The 20,555-nt window shown below is 46.1% G+C and overlaps 1 protein-coding gene across 1 annotated transcript in view; it reads left to right on the forward strand.

Annotated features, from left to right (window-relative positions):
- Window positions 1–1,114: 1,114 nt before the first annotated feature.
- LOC117740413 (interleukin-1 receptor accessory protein-like 1) overlaps window positions 1,115–20,555 on the forward strand; it is a 155,237-nt gene continuing 135,796 nt past the window's right edge. Inside the window, exons 1-3 of the mRNA XM_034546805.1 lie at window positions 1,115–1,196; window positions 3,767–3,879; window positions 13,969–14,122. Coding sequence (XP_034402696.1) covers window positions 1,115–1,196; window positions 3,767–3,879; window positions 13,969–14,122 — 349 coding nt within the window. The remainder of the gene's footprint in view (window positions 1,197–3,766; window positions 3,880–13,968; window positions 14,123–20,555) is intronic.

Genomic DNA, 20,555 nt, shown 5'->3' on the forward strand with positions numbered 1-20,555 from the left:
CCAGCAGCCAAACAAAAAAAAATCATACAGTTATACGCAGGGTACTTTTAGCAACTGGCAAAATTGTGAGTCCATTTTGGGAACTAGTCCAATTAAATATTGGGTCCAATGAGTCTTTTCTTTGTCGTAGCGTACCCTCAGTTCTGATTGGCTACAGTGCGTGTGCATTATTATCCAATAAAGCACACGATTCTCACCTTTTCTCTTAATGACTGTTAACGGCTAATGCTAATGTTAGCTGTTTCTCCACGCATTCAACTAATATTCATCCCAAAGCTGGCAAAGGAACGTATTATTTTATTATATAAATGAACAATATGTATATGCAAACATTGGCCCTGACACGGTGTTAGCTAGATCGACCTCTCCAACCTGGGCTGTTATGAGATTTAACGCATTGCCACACATTATTTTTCAATAATCTTACGACCTGTCGTGATTCAATATATACTTAAATCTGAACATGCAGAAACAAGTGGACAACCCGACCGACGATTTGAGACCACAATTAAAGTATAAGAAATCTGCCTACGTTATTATTTATTTGACTTAAACACATTTATATAAATAAATATTCGCAAAGGATCGTCGAATAATTTGTCCACGCACAGTTGTACCTGCCACCTCCTACCGATGGAGTGCATGACGCGCTGTGTGCTACCAGAGATATGAAGCGGGGGACCTGATTATGTCATGTTGGTGGGGAGAAAAGTGGGATTAGTGTTGTGTATAGATGACAAAGCTGCAGAGCCAGGTTTGTCTTGATAGAGATGCGTCTTGACATTTGTATCACCAACAGCCTCCGCCTGATTATACAGTTGCTCCCTTAAGAGCCGCTGGTATAAATAAAGCCGAGGCAGACAAACGCTATGGGGAACGGGATCTGCACAAAGGCTGGGTTGGATTTTCTCCAGCTGACCTCAGGTCTCGTAAAAAGTTCCGTAATTATTGGCTCACTTGCGTTTTTTTCTTAATTTCTTCGGCTTTGATCGAGCATCTCCTGCCTAAAATCTTTATCTCCTCCTTTTTTTTCTTTTCTTTTTAATGTTTCGGATGGAGTACAGAATAATAAATCAAGGTTTTTTTTTTTCTTTCCTCGTAGGACTGGTAAAAAATGAAAGCTCCCATTCCTCTTCTGATCCTGCTTCATGCCGTTGTGGTCCATTGCCTGAAAGTGGTGTCGAAGAGAGGCTCAGGTAAGTCCGCTCTTTTGACCACCGCTATTGTATCTGCCTTCCTTTTTGTTGGTGTAATGATGTACGGCTCAGAAAAAAAGAAAAGCCAAATAGTATCTATTTTTCTTACATTACCAGATACATGCTACATTAATTGTAACAGGTTTGAATCCTTAGACTTCAATGCTCTTCTTCCTCTTTCTTCTTGTACGTGCTCAGAATCGTCCACACTGTCTTCATTATCTGCAGCGTGAATCCGATTTCGTAACGGTGCGGACGGGCGTTAATAACCCCATGTCTTACCTTTTTTTTCTTCTTCCTTTTTTCTTTTTAAATATGTGTTTCCATTCACGTTGACGCAATCAATTGTTCCCCCCACAAGAGCGCGGTAATACCAAACGAGGCCCCGGGGGGCAATGAACGCAACCCGGCTCGGTGGTGTTTGCAGAGAGGAGGCCGACCATTAGCTCTCGCTCTCTGGATCCGTGAGGCGGTGTGCATCGAAGCCCACGTGGCACATCTTTTTATTTATTTAACAATTCTTTAGTAATAATAATACATTTCATTTGGAGGCGCCTTTCAAGTCACCCAAGGTCACCTTACAATAAAATAATACGGGATAAAAGATAAAAGCATGAAAGATAGGAACAACGTTAAAACAGAACATCAACATAAAATCGAGCGAAGTGCACAGGGTCCAGTTATAAAGAGTGTGCCAGTTTGAACAGGTGAGTTTTGAGTTGAGACTTGAATGATGTGATGGAGTCTGATTGTCTTATGTGTGGGGGGGGGGGGGGGGGGGGGAGTTCCAGAGCCTGGGTGCAGAGCAGCTGAAGGCTCGGGCACCCATGGTACTGAGGCGTGACGTGGGGATGGTTAGCAGTCCAGAAGAGGATGAGCGGAGGGTGCGGGAGGGAGTGTATTCCTGAAGGAGGTCGTAGAGGTAAGCGGGGGCTAGATTGTGGAGAGCTTTATAGGTGAGGAGAAGGTTGTTGTAGGCGATGCGGTATTGTACAGGGAGCCAGTGAAGTTGGATGAGTACAGGTGTGATGTGGTCCGATGATTTGGTACAGGTGATGATCCGGGCGGTGATGATTCGCAGTCTGTTGATGAGTCCGGTGAGGAGGGCATTGGTTCTTCTTTCTTTTCTTTTTTTTTTATCCAGTAGCTGCTTGCGTCTGTTTTTTTCCTTCTTTTTTACCCATGCATATTAGACACAGGTGCAGGAACGGCCCACAGCTCATCAAAAGGTTTTTCCGCGTCTCCAGCAGGAGTCCCTACGGGCCATCTCATCGGATGCTCCACGAGCCATTTGCCCGGGGCGAGGATTTGAAACGTGCCCGCTGATAAATGAACACCCCATCCGAGCTAGACCTCCGTCCTTTGTTCCTTCTCTTTTTCTTTTTTTTTTGGGGCTTGTACGGCTTTATTCGAGGCCATGCTGGTTGAAAGTTAGAGCACTATTGTAAAACGGGGGTTCTGGGCAATGAAAGACGATTTTTTTTAAAATGTTTTTATATGGAATGGAAAGAAACACAGCGGGGGCGAATATCCTGGTGTCACATCGGGTGTGTTTTCATAGGGCTCCTTTTGTTTATGAGATAACACTTTATTCTGCAGATTTGAGAGGTTTATGTAAAAAAAATATCTCGCAATATAGCTTTCTCTGATCAACTGGGACTACTTACTGTGTATGCGATATCTTGCACTGTGAAGGGCCTCTTTATGCAGGCTCCAACAGTGTTGAACAATTTAAGCTTCGGTCGGGGGTCATGCAGCTGCAACGTTTTTTTTTTTATTTGTAAATGTTTTGTATATTTTCCCCATCGGAGCCGAAATACTGTGACGTTGATTCCATTCAAATCAAAATGTTCCGCACAGTTTTTCTCAGGAGAGTATGGGGGACCCAGTTGGATTTGATTAAACAAATCACTAATTTATCATTTCTAATAAGACAAAGTGAGCTGACTCCAGACTCTGTAAACACGTAGTGGTTTTCATCCGTAACTTTTTTTTGTTAAACAGAATTCAGTGTTGACAATCTTTGGTGAGTGTCAGCCCATTAAAGGAAATTAAATGGCTTGATTGACTCCCTCAGGAACAATGAATCCACTATCTCACTTGCTTTCCTTTCGCACTGGGCTCACACACACACACACACACACACACACACACCAAGAAACCCCTGCACAGTGCACTGCTATTATCTGTAGATGATTAAATTCAAAACGGCCGTCTTGGAGTAATGCTTTGTCTGCGTTTGTTACAGTGCAAAAACATACAATGCATATCTGCGATACTAAGCCTCAGCACGCATAAGCAGGAGAACATATCCATTTGTCCTCTGCTGTGGTTCCTCTTTGTTAGAATGCTGATCTGGCCTGAACGGTTGGGCGAACAGAATAATTATGTATATTTCTGCTTAAAACAGCACATCGAGTCAGATGTTGAAGTAAACCCCCCCCCTCCCCTCCTCCCTCCGCTGCTACATTGTCGTGTACTATCGGTCGGTGATGTCGCATCCGCGATGTACGATTCCGTCCAGCAGGCATTTTTGGCTTATTGAATTTGTGTTTTTTTTTCCCCGACAGAATCTCTTTGCTCCTCCCCGGCTCCAAAGGGGATTGGCTTAGCAGTAGCTGCTGGTGGTCAGACTGGTGTGAAGATTAGAGAAGTGGGTTTCCCCAGTCGGAGGAAACTCCGGGTGGGTAAAGTGACCGTTGGCCTTCAGGACGACTCTTACCAATGACTTGGTTTCTCTCTGCAGAGCAACCATATGCCAATGTGGGATGAAATGTACTGGCTAAGAAGTGGCTGGTTATCAAAAAAAACGAGTGTTAGGGGAAATCAGTTTGGTCCATTCTGAATGCTCAAAAAGTGAATTATAGTCAATCTCCTTGTGGATTTGAGTGATTCACGGACAAAGACCAGCGTTGTTGTTCTATTTCGGTTGCACTTGCTATTCTTGGTGATAGAAGGAAAAAGAAGAAAGATCTTCTCAGTTTCCGTTATTGCCTCAAACACAGAATCCGCTCCCTTGTGTCGTAATATCCATACACGAGATGCTCGGAAAAAGGGCCGGGCGAAGAAACCCTGAAAGGAACCCGTTTGGTTGGATCGCTGCACTAAAAAGAGCCGACTCCGTCTTTCTGTGCGCGACGCGGCTGCATTTTAATTTGCTGTATGAAATAGAACTCGAGGTCTCGTTTATTCGGGGGGGGGGTATTTTTTTTTTCTTCTTTCTCTGAAGTAATAAATATGCATTTATTCTTTTCCTCACACGTATACAATCGGAGGGTACCGCGGGGGGACTTTAAGCGGACCTGAATGCAGAACAGGAGGAGAAAAAAAGAAAGAAAAAGGGGCACGCACACATCCTAAACACGACCTAAACGGAGCGTTTGGTATGGCTGAAACGTCAATTACATTCAGTGAATTCTTCCTCCGAGTTTATGCAACCACTCTAAAAATGGTGCTGTCGAGAGCTTTGTGTTGTTCGCGGTTGATTTTCTAATGAGGCAAAACCCGGGGACGCCGTCGCAGTCGGCCACCGACCATTTACCCCCGTGGACCCTGCAGGGACAATAGCTCAGTTTATTCTGAACAATCGCTTGTCACTTTTTCTTTTTCAACAAACCTCTTTTTTTCACCAATCCGCCGCCTCAGCATTTTTAAAGTGTACTTGCTGCAGAGCTGGAGACATTTTCAGTTTTTTTTTAATATTCCCCCAGAAAAGTCAACCTCTTTAAAAAAAAAAAAAAAAAAACTGTGAACCGTGTGAAAACACTGACAGTTGTAGATTCACAATCATATCCCCCTGACATTGATTGAGACGGATTTGGCCTCCCTCCTCCCTTCTGCCGTGCACTCATTAGTCCCCAATTTCTTCGCCAGACATTGATGGCTCCCCAGACAAATGATGCTTACCTTTCCACAAACTCCCAGTGGCTCCAGCAATGCATTACCCATCACCCTCACTCCCAGTGACTGCATCATTCTGTTATCCGTGTACATGCATAACATTCTTTTATTTAAACAAACAGGTCTCCTATACGCTTGTTCCCCAAATGGAAAACAGTACAGTCTCGTCTGTCTTACGGATGGTCCGAGGGCCGGTGAAGAGTAGCTGTAAATAAAAGCCGCCACGGCAACAAGACCTTGGTTCCCATTAGAGAGCAACCGCTCATCATCCGTGTATTTATCTCCTGCCGCTACAGTAGGTCCACAACATATTTTCTTCCCCTCGCTTTTTCCGGGACTTTTTTTTTTCGCTCTTCCAGGGAGGAAGAACCAAGGACATCCTGACAGTCTGCTCAATTTACAGTCTTTACACCACGGGGCAAAGCTCAAGTCTGGGAGGATGTCAGCATTAATATGTCAGTTAAAGGAGAGAATCTCCCCCTCCACAGTAATGGGGCTACTCGCAATTTGGCCAATAATAAGGCTTCTCCTAATTGGACGTGACACTGATTCCTAACAGGGGACGTCGGTGCACTGCACAAATTCAATTATGGCAAGCCATTTGATTTTTGTAATTGATATTTAAGGACGTTAAATATGGCAGGAAGGCTATCAGCGATAACTTTTGAGGGAGGGAAGGTGCACGGCCCTTTTCCTCCGTGTTATTTAGTTTCACAAATGGAAAATACGACTGAACGCCAAATAAAATCTGGATTCTGAAAGCAATAAAAAAAGAAAAGAAAGTGCATTGATATCAGTTTTGAAGGTCCAGCGGATGGATTACACACCGCTTGAGGTGGGCCCGAAATGACGTTCAGACATATTTCCCCCAAACAAATCCAAGAAACTTCAGCAGGTATTGAAAACTGGAAGCTGAAATCCAAGATCCTCTCTCTCTCTGTGTCTCTTTGTCTTTCTGTCTCTCTCCGTCACACACACACACACACACACACACACACACACACACACACACACACACACACACACACACACACACACACAGAGAGGCCTGCGGTTCATCTCCCCTCGGTCAATACCGCATACCTGCCACAACCGCTGAATGATTGCCTCCACTGCGCCCGCCTGTTCATTGCGGGGGAGATTGATCACACACATGATATTAGAAATTAAATGGCTTGCCACATAGAGAGAGAGAGAGAGAGAGAACCGGGGTTACCGTATTTATATAAGGCGCACTTATTATTGTTTTGTTTTAATGCGCCTTATAGTCGGGTGCGCTTTATATATGAAAAAAGATCGGAAATCAGACCATTCATTGACAAGTGCGCCTTATAATCCAGTGCGCCCCATAGTGCGGAAAATACGGTACTATGGATATGCGTTCCAGGTCGGGAACACGCGCCGCAGACCTCCGTGTGAGATGGATGACGACCAAAACGGCTGATTTATGAGCGGCATAGTCTCCGCGTGCGTGGCCCGTTTCCTGACCTGTAATAATGTAACAACGCCACAGCAATTGAGAGAAAAATGCCAGGGAAAGCATGTCGAGAGCCGCCAGCTCAGCGTGGAGCTGTAGGTCGAGGCGTTTAGAGCTCAAGTGTGTGTGTGTGTGTGTGTGTGTGTGTGTGTGTGTGTGTGTGTGTGTCAGAGACACAGCCATCTTTATTTATTTGGGTTTAAGACATAAAACCCGGAGGCGTACCACCACGTCCGTGGGCTGATTTGGGTTTACTGAAATCCAGATTTGGGAAATGAGCTGTCAGTGAGGGTGGCGCTAATGGGGTCAGACACATGCCAATCAAGCAGTCCCTAAACTTGTCTTAGAGCAGGGAGGGATGTTTTTTAAATTATTTTTGAAGCATCCTAAAATGTGCAAAAAGGGATTTGTTTCACACGTTATTCCTTTTGCATCGTTTGTTCCGAATGCTTTCCATTTGAGAAGTCACCGATGGGGAAAAAAAAAAGCATCTACTTTTTCAAATGTGACATTTGGCCCCGCCCCCTTTTTGAAGCATTTTAAATACCGGACTGAATGTCTAATCTTTTCGTAGGTGCATAAAGACTCTAAAGTGGAGCGGTCTTCACCTTCCAAAAAGGGTCAAGATGCTTCGACCCTTCACTGTTCTCACCACGGGAAGCGCAACTGTCTGCATTCAAACATCGAAACACAATACGCCGCATTATCTCCAGTTCAATATTTCTCTCTGAAAGATAATATGTTCATTTCGGGCTCCCTTTGCAAATTGTTCAGCCCACTTTAAAGAGCCGGGGGGGGGGGGGGGGGCGTTCGGTAGCAATTTGAGAGATTTATATATGTGTGGATGATAATGAGCTTTAGTCCGAAAGAGGATTTAAACACGGAGAAGGCTGGCCGCCCATTCATTTAAGAGCATCTGGCTCTCAGGTTTAAGGAAGAGCACTTCAGTGGGAGTGGAACTCTCTCTCAACAAAAAGAGAGAGAAGAACGGTGTCAATGAACATAAAATAAGTACCATTTGTAATGAGGGAAAAGGGGTCAATGTGGACATAAACATCCATGTCCCAGATATGATTTTTAATTCCCCCCTTTTGCTTCTCACGAAGCTGAGCGACGGTGGGGGGGGGGGGGGACGAAGCAGTCGTCTCTCGGTACAATGCAAAGCTCCTGGAGGCGGGCGATGGGACTGTACCCAAAAATACCACGCGTTCTAACCTGGGGCTGCACCGCATGATGAATCCATGCGGGGTGCTCCCCTCCTCCCCCTCCCCTCGCCCTGCGTCCGTCTGTCTAGTAATCTTCGCACACGATTCTTATGCCGTTTATGCTCCTCTCCGTCATTTCTTTTTTTTGTCACGACCGAGAGGGGCGGTGTGCTCTCTTCGGGGGCTACGCGCCCCTCTTGAAATTAAAACGGTCCCTCACTTTTGAAATGGCTCCGCTGTCCCTTCTGGTCTCTTCGGCGTAAACCTCGCCCCGTCTTTTACGCTCCAACCCGGCATCCTCTCCTCAAACCTCCCCGTGGATAGAAAGTGATAGTTATTGCTGCCATTGATTTGCGACTCGCTCCTGGAGGCCAGACGGTACCGCTGGGGAGTCGGATAGATGTCCGCCTGAATAATTAAAGCGATACACTAATTCTTATTCCCACAATCGTTATTGTCGTCATTTGATTTTAACCGGTTTATGCCAAGAGCCTGTTTTTTTTTTTTGTGTTTAAAAAAAAAAAAAATAATGTTTCTAAACAAAAAGCAAAGCAGCTGTAATAATACTCCCCCCTCCTAATATGGACGCTGGAGACCGGATCCTAATCTCGGCCGATACATTACACACCTGCAGTATCTGTTGAGTGGAGGAAGATTGGGCTCAAGGAGAGCTCATATCCTCACCGACCTCCTGTTTAAAAAAAAAAAAAAAGAAGAAAAAAGACAAGTATTAAAAAATCAGACAAACTGGTCATTTGATTCCCACTAGTTTCAGCCTCGGCAATCTCCGAGACATTCGATTATTTTTCTTTTATTCTCCAGCGTCGCGACTCTTGGAGCACATTCTTTTTTTTTTTTCTTTTTTTTTACGATTGATTGCGGCTCTAACTTTATTTTGGACCGACGCAACTCAGTTAGGCTTGATTTCTGAGGGGAGTTCATTGATTTGCATGGCAACACTGTCTCTGGTCATTTTGCAACTTTATCAGCCTCCATAATTAGCTTCACCAGCTGCTTTCCGGGATTCTAAGAACATAACCGGCCTAAGGATGTAATAACATGTCCGTGAACCATTGCTAGGTGTGCAGAATATACATGTATTTCTTCCTTTGGTTAGAAAGAGCATACATGAGCTTTTTAGCCATCTGTGTTCAACAGAATGCATCGTATAACCAAGGACTCATAGCTATACTCAGGGATCCTTCCCCTTGATTGACGGCTTGGGACGCATACAGTATATTTATAGTTACTGTGGTGCATTGTTTCCATGAGAACATGTATGAATTAATAACTGAATAAACGTATAGAGAAGGCGGGTTTGTCTTTGGTGAGGCGATGGGATGAAAGTAAATCAATTATGCAATTCTGAGCCGGCATGTGGATTATATGCACCAAGTTAACACAGTACAACATTAATATCTGGTGCTAATATCGTGCAATGTGTCACGATATCTTATTTGAATACGGGACACCTTGTGAAAAAGAGTGTTAGGAGGTCACCTAATACCTAGTATCTCAAACTGCCTGTCAAAAAGCTACAAACGGCACCTTCATCATCTTCATCCTCGCAGACGAGGGTCACGTGACCAACGGGGCTCGCAGCTGCATGGGCAAGCTTTGGCCTCTGACTGATCAACTTCTTTCCAGTCCGTCGAGGTAGCGGGGGCAGGGTGGTGGTGTGTGTGTGGGGGGCGGGGGGGGGGCTCAACAGGTTATTTTCCGACTGTCTCCGTCTGGTCACACGACCCTCGCGCTGCACGCCATAGGCGATGACATGTGAACCAATTATTGACCCCCGTGAACCAATTATTTGCTTGTTAGGACTCGACTGGAAGAATTCAGTACGGCGAGGAAATGTCACTGGATGGGAAGCTTGTGCCCCCCCCCCCCCCCGCCTTCAGGGTTGTCGAGAAGCCGCGCCAGGATTGGGATTTTTTTTTTTAATTAGCCCCGCGCCGCACACAATGAGGCGGCGGTCACTCGAGGGGGGTGACGTTTTATTTGTGAACCCGCCCCCCCCCCCCCCCCCGCCCACGACGTCGCATTTGATGAGGCTGTCGCATCAGCCAGGCACTCAGCGTGTGGCCTTTTTTTTTCTTCTTCTTTTTTCTAATGCGCCTTTTATTGGAAAAGTTTGAACACATCCGTTCTAACCGCGTCGCTCATTGACAGCTAAGAACAAAAACGAAACGTAAAAAAACACTACTCCCTTGTTCTCTTTGTACGTTTTCCTTTTTCGTCTTCTTTTTTTGTTTGTTGTCAAACTGGGATCGGTCAAAGCGCAATCAACCCTGTTTTCGCAACACGCAGAGAGGCGCCAGTGAATCCTCACAGGTCTCGAGGCAGTCCTTGCCAAGTTTGGGTCTTTTCAGTTTTCCCCCGTTTTTCTCTTTGCGAGGGTAGAAAGGATGTAAGCTCGCTTGCCGAGGAGTGCGCTTTTGTTGGTTGCAGGAGACTGACGCACTGCAGGAGTTCTGGAAACCAACCAGGTTGAGTCCATTCTCAGGGCCCCCCGGCTGCCTTTCTCACCACTGTTTAGCAGGCGGGTCCCATTCAGATCCGACTGCTTAGCACTTTTATCGTAATTAGCCAGGAGTCGCCTGGTATTCCCTCCACGAGAAGAAATATGCCATTTTATCCGAAGCCAAATTACCTATCGTTTAGGGGAGGTAAATACTACTTTAATTAAGACGCAACCAAATTTGCTTTTCAAAAAAAAAAATATATATAAATCTCGCTCGCATTTCAGCTCAAGTATTCCCTGTAAGCAAGCCTTGTAATTTCATTTGGCACAATTTACAGTGAAGTTCCAATCGCATATTTCCCTGCCATGTTTATCGCTTTGCGTTCGATGTGTTGAAATATTTAGGACCCCTAATATATACGATTCTCCGGGGGCCTAAAAAATAGTAGAAAGGTGGCAGTTGATTTCCCTGCAGTGCAATGATCGATAAATTCTACTTATTAATTAAGTTCCACTGTCGTCTCCCAGGGGATAAGCCCCTCGCTGGTCTCTTATGAGCCAATCACAGCGCAGCATCCCCCCTCTGCGTTCATGAAACCCACATATGTACAGCGGTGCTGCATTAGGAGTGTGTGTGTGTTTCTCTCCCTGAGGCATTAGGGGGGAAAGACAGGGGGGGGGGGGGGGGGCATCATCATCTGTAATTTACAAGAAGTGTCTTTAATTTATTCCATTTTATATGACGTAAAGTGGCAGCCCTTTAAATGTGCAAAGTTCTCAGCTGTGGGTCAAAGAGCAATGAAATGCTTTTACAGCCCCGGTTGGCCTTAAAAAAAAAAAAACGATTTATATTCTAATAACCCGGGGAACGTAAATAACATGGCAGGTCTCAGTCCTGATGATGCTCGCCGGAGGTAAAAAAAGAAAGGAGCCCTGTCGATGTTGTCCCTCGTTGCGGAGGCTGCAGCATCCGAGGAGCTCCGCCTCTCTCCCCGTTAGCATCTCCTGCTAACGGAGAGAGAGAGAGAGAGAGAGAGAGAGGCCGCTACAGATGTTCGTAGGCGTCGCGTCTCTCCGCGTGCTGCCAGTAGCCAAGCAACGCGGCACGCCGCAAACTCACCATCCGCGAGTGTTTGGGCGTTCGGAGCACATTCTCTCACACAATCGCGCCCTCCCAAACGGGGATTAGAAAAGCTCATTTCTCCGCAACCTTTGCCTGCGTTGTGCGTGTGATCTTGTCAGAGGGTAATTATCCTGTTTTCAGCTCCGCTCAACCTCTCATGGAAGTGTCACCCCCCCCCCCCCCCCCCCCCCTTCCGTATATCATCCGACATCAAAAACATTTAAAATAAATAGCTGTGTAAAAATGCAATGTTCAGGCACCCAATTAAGTTTGATTCTTGAAGCGCTAGCTTCTGAGCGTGTGTGTAATGAGGCCCATAGCTTAACTGTGAAGTCTGCTAGCTGCTGTTTTGACAAAGTATGTTTTCTTTCATTTTGTTTGAGGGTTTGTTTTTTCATTCTCACTGCAGAGCCTAATGAGTGGTGAAGATGCTATCGTTTCCCATCAATAAATCAGATGATGGAAGAGCAACCGATTAAATAGCTTGATGGAATGATTAACGCCACTGTTGCTAGGGCGCTGACCTTACAATTTTCTCCGCACCGGCAAAGACAATTAATTAAAAGCGACCGCGGTGATTATTTATAGGCAATTGTTGAGCGGTTGAGTTTACTTGCAATCTATGGCTTATTTGTTTGTCCAATGAAACCCAATCCCGGCAAAACAGCTGGGAAAAGTACCCCGGAGAAAAGCCTTTTTAGGGTAATGCCTTTTTAGGGTAATGCCATCTATTGATTGTTGGCGAGTCGTACCGCTCACTTCCAGCCCTGAACCACTCCTGTTGAATTCCCAAATAAAAGTCCCATTCCAACACCTTTTCATTTGCTGCGCATTGAAATTCAAATATGGCCTGATTACAATGTTTAATGTGCAATGCCACCCTTTAAAAAAACAAGTGTGTGATATAGCTATTTGAAAGGCCTCCTTTTGCTGCTCCCAACGCTCTCCAAAGGCTCTGTGTCGCCTTTCTGTGCCTGGTCTTGAAAAAACACAAGGACAGCTCAGGATTATGGTTCTGTTTGTGTCTTTCATAGCCTTTAATATGCAAATAGGAGATTAGTTGCGGAAGGAAACTGTTTGGTACGGGTGTTATTTCAACCAGGAGGGTAATGCTAAACATTCACCATTTTTCCTTCTTCTTTTCTTCGATTTCTCAATCAGACTTAACTCCTTCGGCAAGAAATGGCATCCACCATGTAGCCGTTAGCAATAAGAGTTGCAAAATACAAGGTTTTTTTTTAGCAACACGACTGGTTGTTATTAATTTACGTCAAAGGCATGCGTCAGTATTTCATTTAAAGCCACGTGACAAAATGTAAATGACCCTCTTTGTCTGGCTCAGGCACATCAAACAAAATAAGAAAACGACATCTCTGCATTTCATAACCAAAGCCAAAATGCAGCCGGGTAAATGATTTTGGTATTACACTGTCAGAAAACCATTTCCAATGTGCCATGGGAAGCAATTCCAGCATTTCTTTTGATCTCCAGTGCGGCGGGGAGGGGGAAGGATTAAGAAACATTTCACATCATGGAATTGTCATCCCGGGCATTTAAAGCTATACAATGCGCGTGCAATGTCAACATCTATAATTGAGTGATTTAAATGACCTCATTTGATATTTCTTTTTCGCGTGTGGTGGTGGGGGGGGGGGGGGCTACCTCCGCGGTCGGGACTTTTAACCCTTTTGGAAGTGTGCTTCGGGGTGACTGACGATGGACCAAAGGACCCATCTAGGATCGCCATCGAGAGGTCGCCGCTTTCTCAGCCGCCCTCCGGGCCGTGCTTGTTAAGTGACCCTGAACGCTGCTCACCCATGAGAACAGGAGATCAAGTGGCCGCGTCGGCATATTTGTGTTGTGCAGCCGCGGCCACTTGATCGCACGCCACGCTTTCCAAAAAAACAAAGTCCGTCAAGTCAACTATTGGCTCATTCTGAAACGAGTAAGTCAATTGAATTAGGATCCCCACATTTACTAAATCAGCATGTAAGCTACACACAGACACACACACACACACACCTATGTTTGTAATATCGATTCCGTACGCACACACATACACGTCACAGTGAGGCGCCGATTATCCAATCAAACAGCCATGCTGAACGAGTACGATTGATCAGTGCATTGATGAGCACATTTGCTGGCTGACGACCCACTAGGCCTTCAAAAGGGGTTGGGGGGGGGGGTGGGGGTTAAGGATTATCCACTCTGGGATAAAGGAAATAGAGAAATCTGCCCGAATGGAGTCACCAAATGATGGGATTAAACCAACAAATCAGCGCGACGAATCTATAATGGGAACAATGAAGCAGCTGGAACGCGCGTCCGCGGTCGACTGTTTGGGCCACGGGACGACGAGCTGTCAGAATTCCAGGTTTTAAAGGTCATTTAGACGGGACGGGGCCGCTCCGGCAATGACCTTGAGCGACGGGCGCCATTATTTTGTCATCGCCAGCTTCAAAACAAGACAATTATCTCTTTTTTTTTTTTGCTTTTCACACGCCGTTCCCTCCTAATTGGTTTGTGTGGCCATTTTTTTCCCCCACAGGCCATGAAGACATACGCATAAAGGACATTCTTGCCTTTTTTTTCTCTTTCAGTCTTTGCTAGTAGAGGAAAAGGCTTTTCCCTTGACCTCTTTCCGGGGCCTCCAGAAAGGAGTCGGCGAGTGCCCGAGCACCCTCATGGCGTTGACAGCTCAGTGTCTTGACATGCACGACATCCAGCTCTTTGACAGTCCTTCGGCCGTCGAAGGTACCGGCACTTGAAGCCAATGTTTAAACAAGTGATCGCAGACGCCTCTGCTCTGTTGACTTTAGCGAACGCTTTTTGAGTGTTTGCATCTCCATTGTCGACATGCAAATAGCTCCCGAACCAACAGCCGCTGAAATGTGGCTCGGAATTAATGAATTGATTCTAACGGACACGCCAGGAACGCGTTTGTTAATTTTCCGTCGGGCGCCACACGTCTGTATGTGTGTGTGTTTTTTAATGACGCGGAATGAATTGCGCATCGGGGCGCGCCTGATTATGTCGAATACGTTCGCTCTGTTGTGCGATGGCTACAGTTTAAACAAGGCTGTGTAGGTGGAGGGATGTGGGAAGGGGAGGAAGGGCAAAGGAAGACAAAGGCAAAGTGGAAAGCGTGCGAGGCCGGGCTTTCATGAATTCATTTCCCCTCTCCTGTGTCACGGGGACCTCGTCTGAACCCATTACGGCGGTAACAAGGTGACAGCGAGCGGTCTTGCGACGGGTTTCTGGCCTCCCGGAGCTGTCTGGCTGCCTGTCTATGTTAATTAAGGGAGGGAGTGAAAGTGTGAGGAAACGGGGGACAACGTTGGATGATAAACGTTTAACTACATGGTCTGGAAAAGGACAAGAGTTTCAGTCTTTTTCTCAAAGAAGTTTCGCAGCTTCGAGGCGGAGCTGAAAAGATAGCGAGTCACACGGAGATGCTTATACAAATAGGTAAGTGAGACTTACACCACTGGCACTCAGCAGAACATGAATTATAGAGGCCCTTCATGTTGAATTCTTTAAAGATAGAAACATCGCCGGTGTTCTCACAGAAATAATGTCCTCTCCCGACCTTGCCGGTGCTTTACGGATGCACACAATACAAATGTTTTTATTAGTTTTTTGTTGTTGCATGTTTGTCAAATGGAAATCCTCTCGCCTCCTCTCCGTCTCCCCTTCCACTGTGGGAAGAGGGCCGTCATCTCTCCGCGAGTGGAATTGGCATTGGCGGAGATTCACTGGGAGAGCGTTTTTAGTGCAAAGTAAGTGGGCGATCAGGAGATGTCATCAATTCCAATGCATGCCAGTTGCCAGGGAAACAGAAGTGGAGAGGCTTTTCTCAAGGATCCTGTTAAACATTTAGAATGTGCAGGGCTGAGAGAGAGAAAGAGAGAGATAGACAGAGACAGAGGCCATCTTTTGATTTTACGTGGGTGACAATGCACGATTAGTTTTGAACCGAGCGCAGTCGGAAGACATGGAATTATGCAGCTCACCACCTCCAATTTACCTAAAGGCATCATTTTTATGGTCGTTGAATTTGCTCACACTGCCAATATCTCCTTGATATTTAAAGCAGAGGTGAGACGCATTTCAGATGAATTGTAATTGCGCAATTTGTTAATCCTAATAAGCTCTTATTTGAGACATTTCCACACATTCTACCTCCCCTTTTTGGTGTAAAAATAAATAAATAGCGTCTATATTTGCAAGTGCAAGACATGACTGGAAGTGGCCAAAGCTGTGGACGAGCTTGGCACAACCGCCTCCCGATCAAGTAGCCCTCCTCCAGTGGTAATCTCCCAGCAGACAGGCCCTAAATGGGGAAAGGGCTCAGCAGATAGGAACCCTGTGTAATTCCTGTTAATTACTGTCCATGAGACCTGGTTGGAGAGGCTAAGAGACGCGATAAGGAGGATCAGGGATTCAACGGGGGGATTTTACACCCCGTTGGGCAAAAACAGTCCAGTTATCCAGAAATAGTCTCGCGTTTGAAGCTGTCCTGAAGTGGTTGCACTTCACTTTCTGAGCTACTGGAACAGAATGGAATTGTTTTGACACTCATTTTAAGTGCAGCGGCGTTTGGGTGAACTGGAACAGTCACAATGTTTTCCTTTTCAGGGTTGCAATCCTAGCGTGAATTCCCAATAAGGTGGAACAATGCAATGTGAATGGACATGCCTTTCCATTGCGTGGATGTGTGTAGCATCCAATGATGTAATCATTAGCCAAAAAATGTAATTATATTTGCACTTTGCCCGATCTGAAATGTAATAAACACCTGATAATATGAAATTATATGTATATATAATATTATATATATATTCCAAATATGGAATTTATGCCAATTTCTGCAGCCCTTGACTGTATCACACGGTCTTCATTGCTCAGTTATCATGGAAATGGAGTTTGATCCTTCTGAGCACAAACTGGGACTTTCTTTTTTTTAATCCATTGTAGTTTAAAAATGAAGCGGCTCAATCTGCTATTGAATACCATGTGGTCAAAAGCTCCAGAATAAGCTTGTAAGTGGACCTTGAGTTTGTAGTGTTTGGGTCAGAGCGGTCAACATGTCTTCGATTTGGAACACTTTATTTGTATTATAAATGGCCTTCCACCATTCCTTGCTAATTCCCCCCCCCCCCCCACAAAAAAAGAGCACATCCAAACAGGCGTGTGGAAACACTCTTAAAGTGCACTCGAGTAAGACCATTGATGCCGCGGCGAATATTCACAGCAGGACTCGAGAGATTTTCTTTTCAAGAATAGTTCAAAGCAAACTCAACCCCCCCCAAAAAAAAAAAAACACACCAGCCCTGCGAGACCCAATTCATTCCTTTTGCCACATTCCAATCCTCCCATTAGCATGCGCCGGGGAGGAATCTCCCCAGTTGTCAGTCACCTCCGCTCTACTGTGAAACCTGGACCAAAAATCCCCGTTTGCCGTTTGTCTGCTTTTTTTTTCTTCTTCTTATTCCTTTCGCTGCAGAGGAGACGACCTCCGACCCGATAACAAACAGGGGGCCCTTTGACGCGAGAAGAGGAACCGGTGATTTGTGATACTGTAGTCCGCGGAAACGGGAGGCTGATGAGAGAGGATACTGTGTGGCTCGTTGACGGAAGTGAACGCCGCGTGGTAAAAACCGGGGGGGGGGGGGGGGGATGCATGAACTCATGTTTGAGAAACGAGGCTAGTTGTCCAAACGCATTACCGTAATACGACCTGCGAGGGAGGGGGGGGGGGGGGGGGGGGGGGAGGAGTGGTCCCGTGTATCTGCGCGTTGACCTTGCTCGTATTAACTTCTTGAATTACTCCTCTGGGGTGTGCGCGATGCTGGCAGGGAGCGCCGGTGGTCTGCCTCTAAACTCCTCTAATTTTTTTTTACCACTTTTTTCCTCTCTAATTCTCCCGTCTTTGTTCCCCCGCTTATTAAACAGCTCGGCGAGAGGAGTTGCGGTTTCTTCACTCGGCAGGCTCGTCGTTAGCAGCCGACACATATTTCGCTCTTGTAATACACGGAACACCAAGATACTAATTACCTTTCCGTCACCAATAAGGCTCGGTTCTACCCACTACCCCCCCCTCCCCTCCCTCCCCTCACTCCTCATTGAACGGTCGCTGCTGCAAAGAGTCTGTTTCCGTCCCGTCTATACAAATCCCGCGTAATGTGACAACCATTCATCAGTTTGATGAATGATTATCAGAGAGAGAGCGACTGAGTGGGAATATGCAAATGTCAGCGCTGAGACATCACAGGGCGCCTCACTCTTGGTGATTACGGGAAAACACGCACGACATTAAATGTCACGCGTGTAGGAATAAGTTGTTTTTCACGACACTTTTCTTTCTTTTTTTTTTAAACACAGTGAACACATTTCATTCTCCAGTCGAAATGGCTATAGATGCTCATAGTTTTCCAGCTCTTCTGTCTCCAATGGCCTCTCGCTTCATCATTTACCGCGATTAAATTAGTCAAGTCTGTGCCTAATGGACCTCCTATTGTTCCAGATATGAGATGACACAGACAATTTGACATGGTCCACTCGCCTTTTGCAATCTCAAATGCGTCGCGCGATGACTCACTTTGATGAGTCATCGTTTTTTGTTGTTGTTTTTTTACACAAATCAGATGAGTTATCGCTGATATTCAAGATGTTCGTGTGCTTCCAACGTTTTGGAATTTACCAAAACCTCTCCCCCGACATCATTGGTCGACCTCACTCTGTATTAGTGACAGTGATGCTCCAAACATCCAGAGGCAAAGGCTTTGGATCCGAATACAATACATAGTTCATAGATTTATACCAGCTGTCCACAGTTAAACTGAAACCAACCCCCCCCCCCCCCCCCAACCCTTCAGAATAAAGCCGGTGTGTTGAGGGATAAGACGGCCAAGGGATACCAGTGGGTGGGCCAGTGAGACGGGGGGGGGGGGGGGGGGGGAACAAGGACAGTGAGGACGGTCCAGTAACTTCCTCCCCGTCTGATGAAGCCATCCTGGCTCCTCGTGTGACCCAGTTTCCTTTCCGAGCAGATCGGTTAATACTCATGTCGCACATGTCGGATTCACTTTCAACGCTTCGGTGTCTTAAAAATTGCGCACGGTAAACGCCTAAATGGGACGGCGGCGGCGGGTTTGAGCGCATCACATTAACCAATTCACCCGCTTTGCGATGCCGGAGACGAAACCAGGTCCACGGCGAGGAATAACATTATATATATATATGATGGTTGACATACCTCATATGTAGTGTGTTTTCATGAAAGCCGCTTTAAAGCTGCAGCTACCACTACAATTTATTTATGCCGGTAGTGTGCGTTCAGTGTCGCCGTCTTTTGCTCCCTCTCTCGATCCCCCCTAAAACGAGCGTGAGATGGCATTGCGCGAATGAGAAGAAAAGCGTGCGTATTTATATATAAATGCACATGCAGGTGCAGATGCATCCACGTTTATCTTTGGGCCCACTGCATTAGAAAGCTCTTTTCTTTGCTCTCTGTGGATTGTGGAGTAGAGCCAGATATGAACCAGATGCAGCAGGCGGAAAAAAAAAGGTGATATGTGTGTGGCTGAAAGTAGTACAGATGTATGTATTTTTTTCATGTTCTTTACGCTGGGTACCTTTTTTTTTTAATAACATTTCCTACTGAAAATACCCAACACGAATGAATACAATAAATGGGATGCTACTGCGTCAATTGACGCGCCTACGGTGCCCGTCGCCATCGCCATCCAAATGACAACTCTATTCACGCAACTTTTTTGTACATTACATATACCCTTTATTATCGTTTCAAGAGATTTCTATTGGTGTGCCGTCAAGTTTACAAACTTCACGCAGTGACGGCTGATGTTACCACCAAGGATAGATAATGTCTTGTGATGTCACTGTTATTCATTAACAAACTTAATGTGACCGATTTCCCCGACTGGTCCCCCGGAAAACACGAGGAAGAGGAAGAGGAAGAGAGGAAAAAGTATTGTTTAAACCAGAAAAAAAACCATCCATTGAAGCGTCACAGTTGCACAACAATAAATGACTTGTCTCGTCTAATGTGCCTAATCATCATGCTTCTGTTAAATGACTAGATGCTGTGAAAAAACAACTTTTACTTCCTTATTATATACCCTTTTTCCTTTCTGACACCCAACAATAATTAACACATTGGATGTCGTTGTAAATACCCACAGCTGCTTTGTGTTTTTTTCGCACTTTAACGAGCTTCCGATGTCAGTGTTAAGGGCTGATGATGGAGACGGAGCAGCGAGCGGGGACCTCTGTGCGACCTGTGAGGGGAAGTGTGAGAGATGGAGGTGATAGGTGGGGGGTGGGGGGCGGGGGGGTCGTGTCTCTTCCGGCCTTTTCTTCTTCCATCTGACAAAATATGAAAACTAGGGGGGTTGGGATTTGGAAAACTGATTTTCCTGCAGCAGCGAATCTGCATCAACTCGACGCCCCTCTGAGCGTGCACCCCTCGTGACCCCGCACCCAGAGGCCTCCTCAAACTATGCAAAACGAGCGTGTCTCTGCAAATACAGGGGGGGGGGCAATAAAAATAAACGCGGAGAGAAAGGAGAGGCTCCGTCGCCCCGGAGTGCTCGGTGAATTATTTATGAAAGTGCTGACAGAAGAGGAGCAGGTTCAACAAGGCGCGTTCCTCTGGGGGGGGAGGGGGGGGCAACAACAGCCGACAGTCAGGTGGGGGCTCGGTTCGTCTCGCGGCCTTTTGGATTTTTAATGACGGTCCAGTGGTTCTCGTTATGCGGGCGTCTACAATGTGGCGTTTTTTTTTTTTTTTCTTCTCCCCGCGTCAGCTGAAAAAGAGGGGTTGCGTGCGAATATCTGTAATCTCTGCTGTGGCTCGACTCCTTTTTTTTTTTTTCCTCCTCTCATGTACTCTCACGCCATCGCTTCCACTCGTATTTTGTGTCTGTTCGAGTGCCCGCATCCGTCCCCCCCCCCCCCCCCCCCCCCCCCCCCCCCCCCCCCCCCCCCCCCCTTTGCCTTCCACACTTTGTCATTTCTCATCTCCTTTTCATGCATCTCTCCTCCAGTGCGTCTATTTCTGAATTGCTCCCGTCCGCCTACTCCCCACGCCCCATCTCATACGTCTCCATCGGCACACTCCGACCGCCGTCGCCGATGATTGACAGGCCACTAAACATCATGT

The sequence above is a fragment of the Cyclopterus lumpus genome, chromosome 2, assembly GCF_009769545.1.
Source record: "Cyclopterus lumpus isolate fCycLum1 chromosome 2, fCycLum1.pri, whole genome shotgun sequence".
Classification (NCBI taxonomy): Eukaryota; Metazoa; Chordata; class Actinopteri; order Perciformes; family Cyclopteridae; genus Cyclopterus; species Cyclopterus lumpus.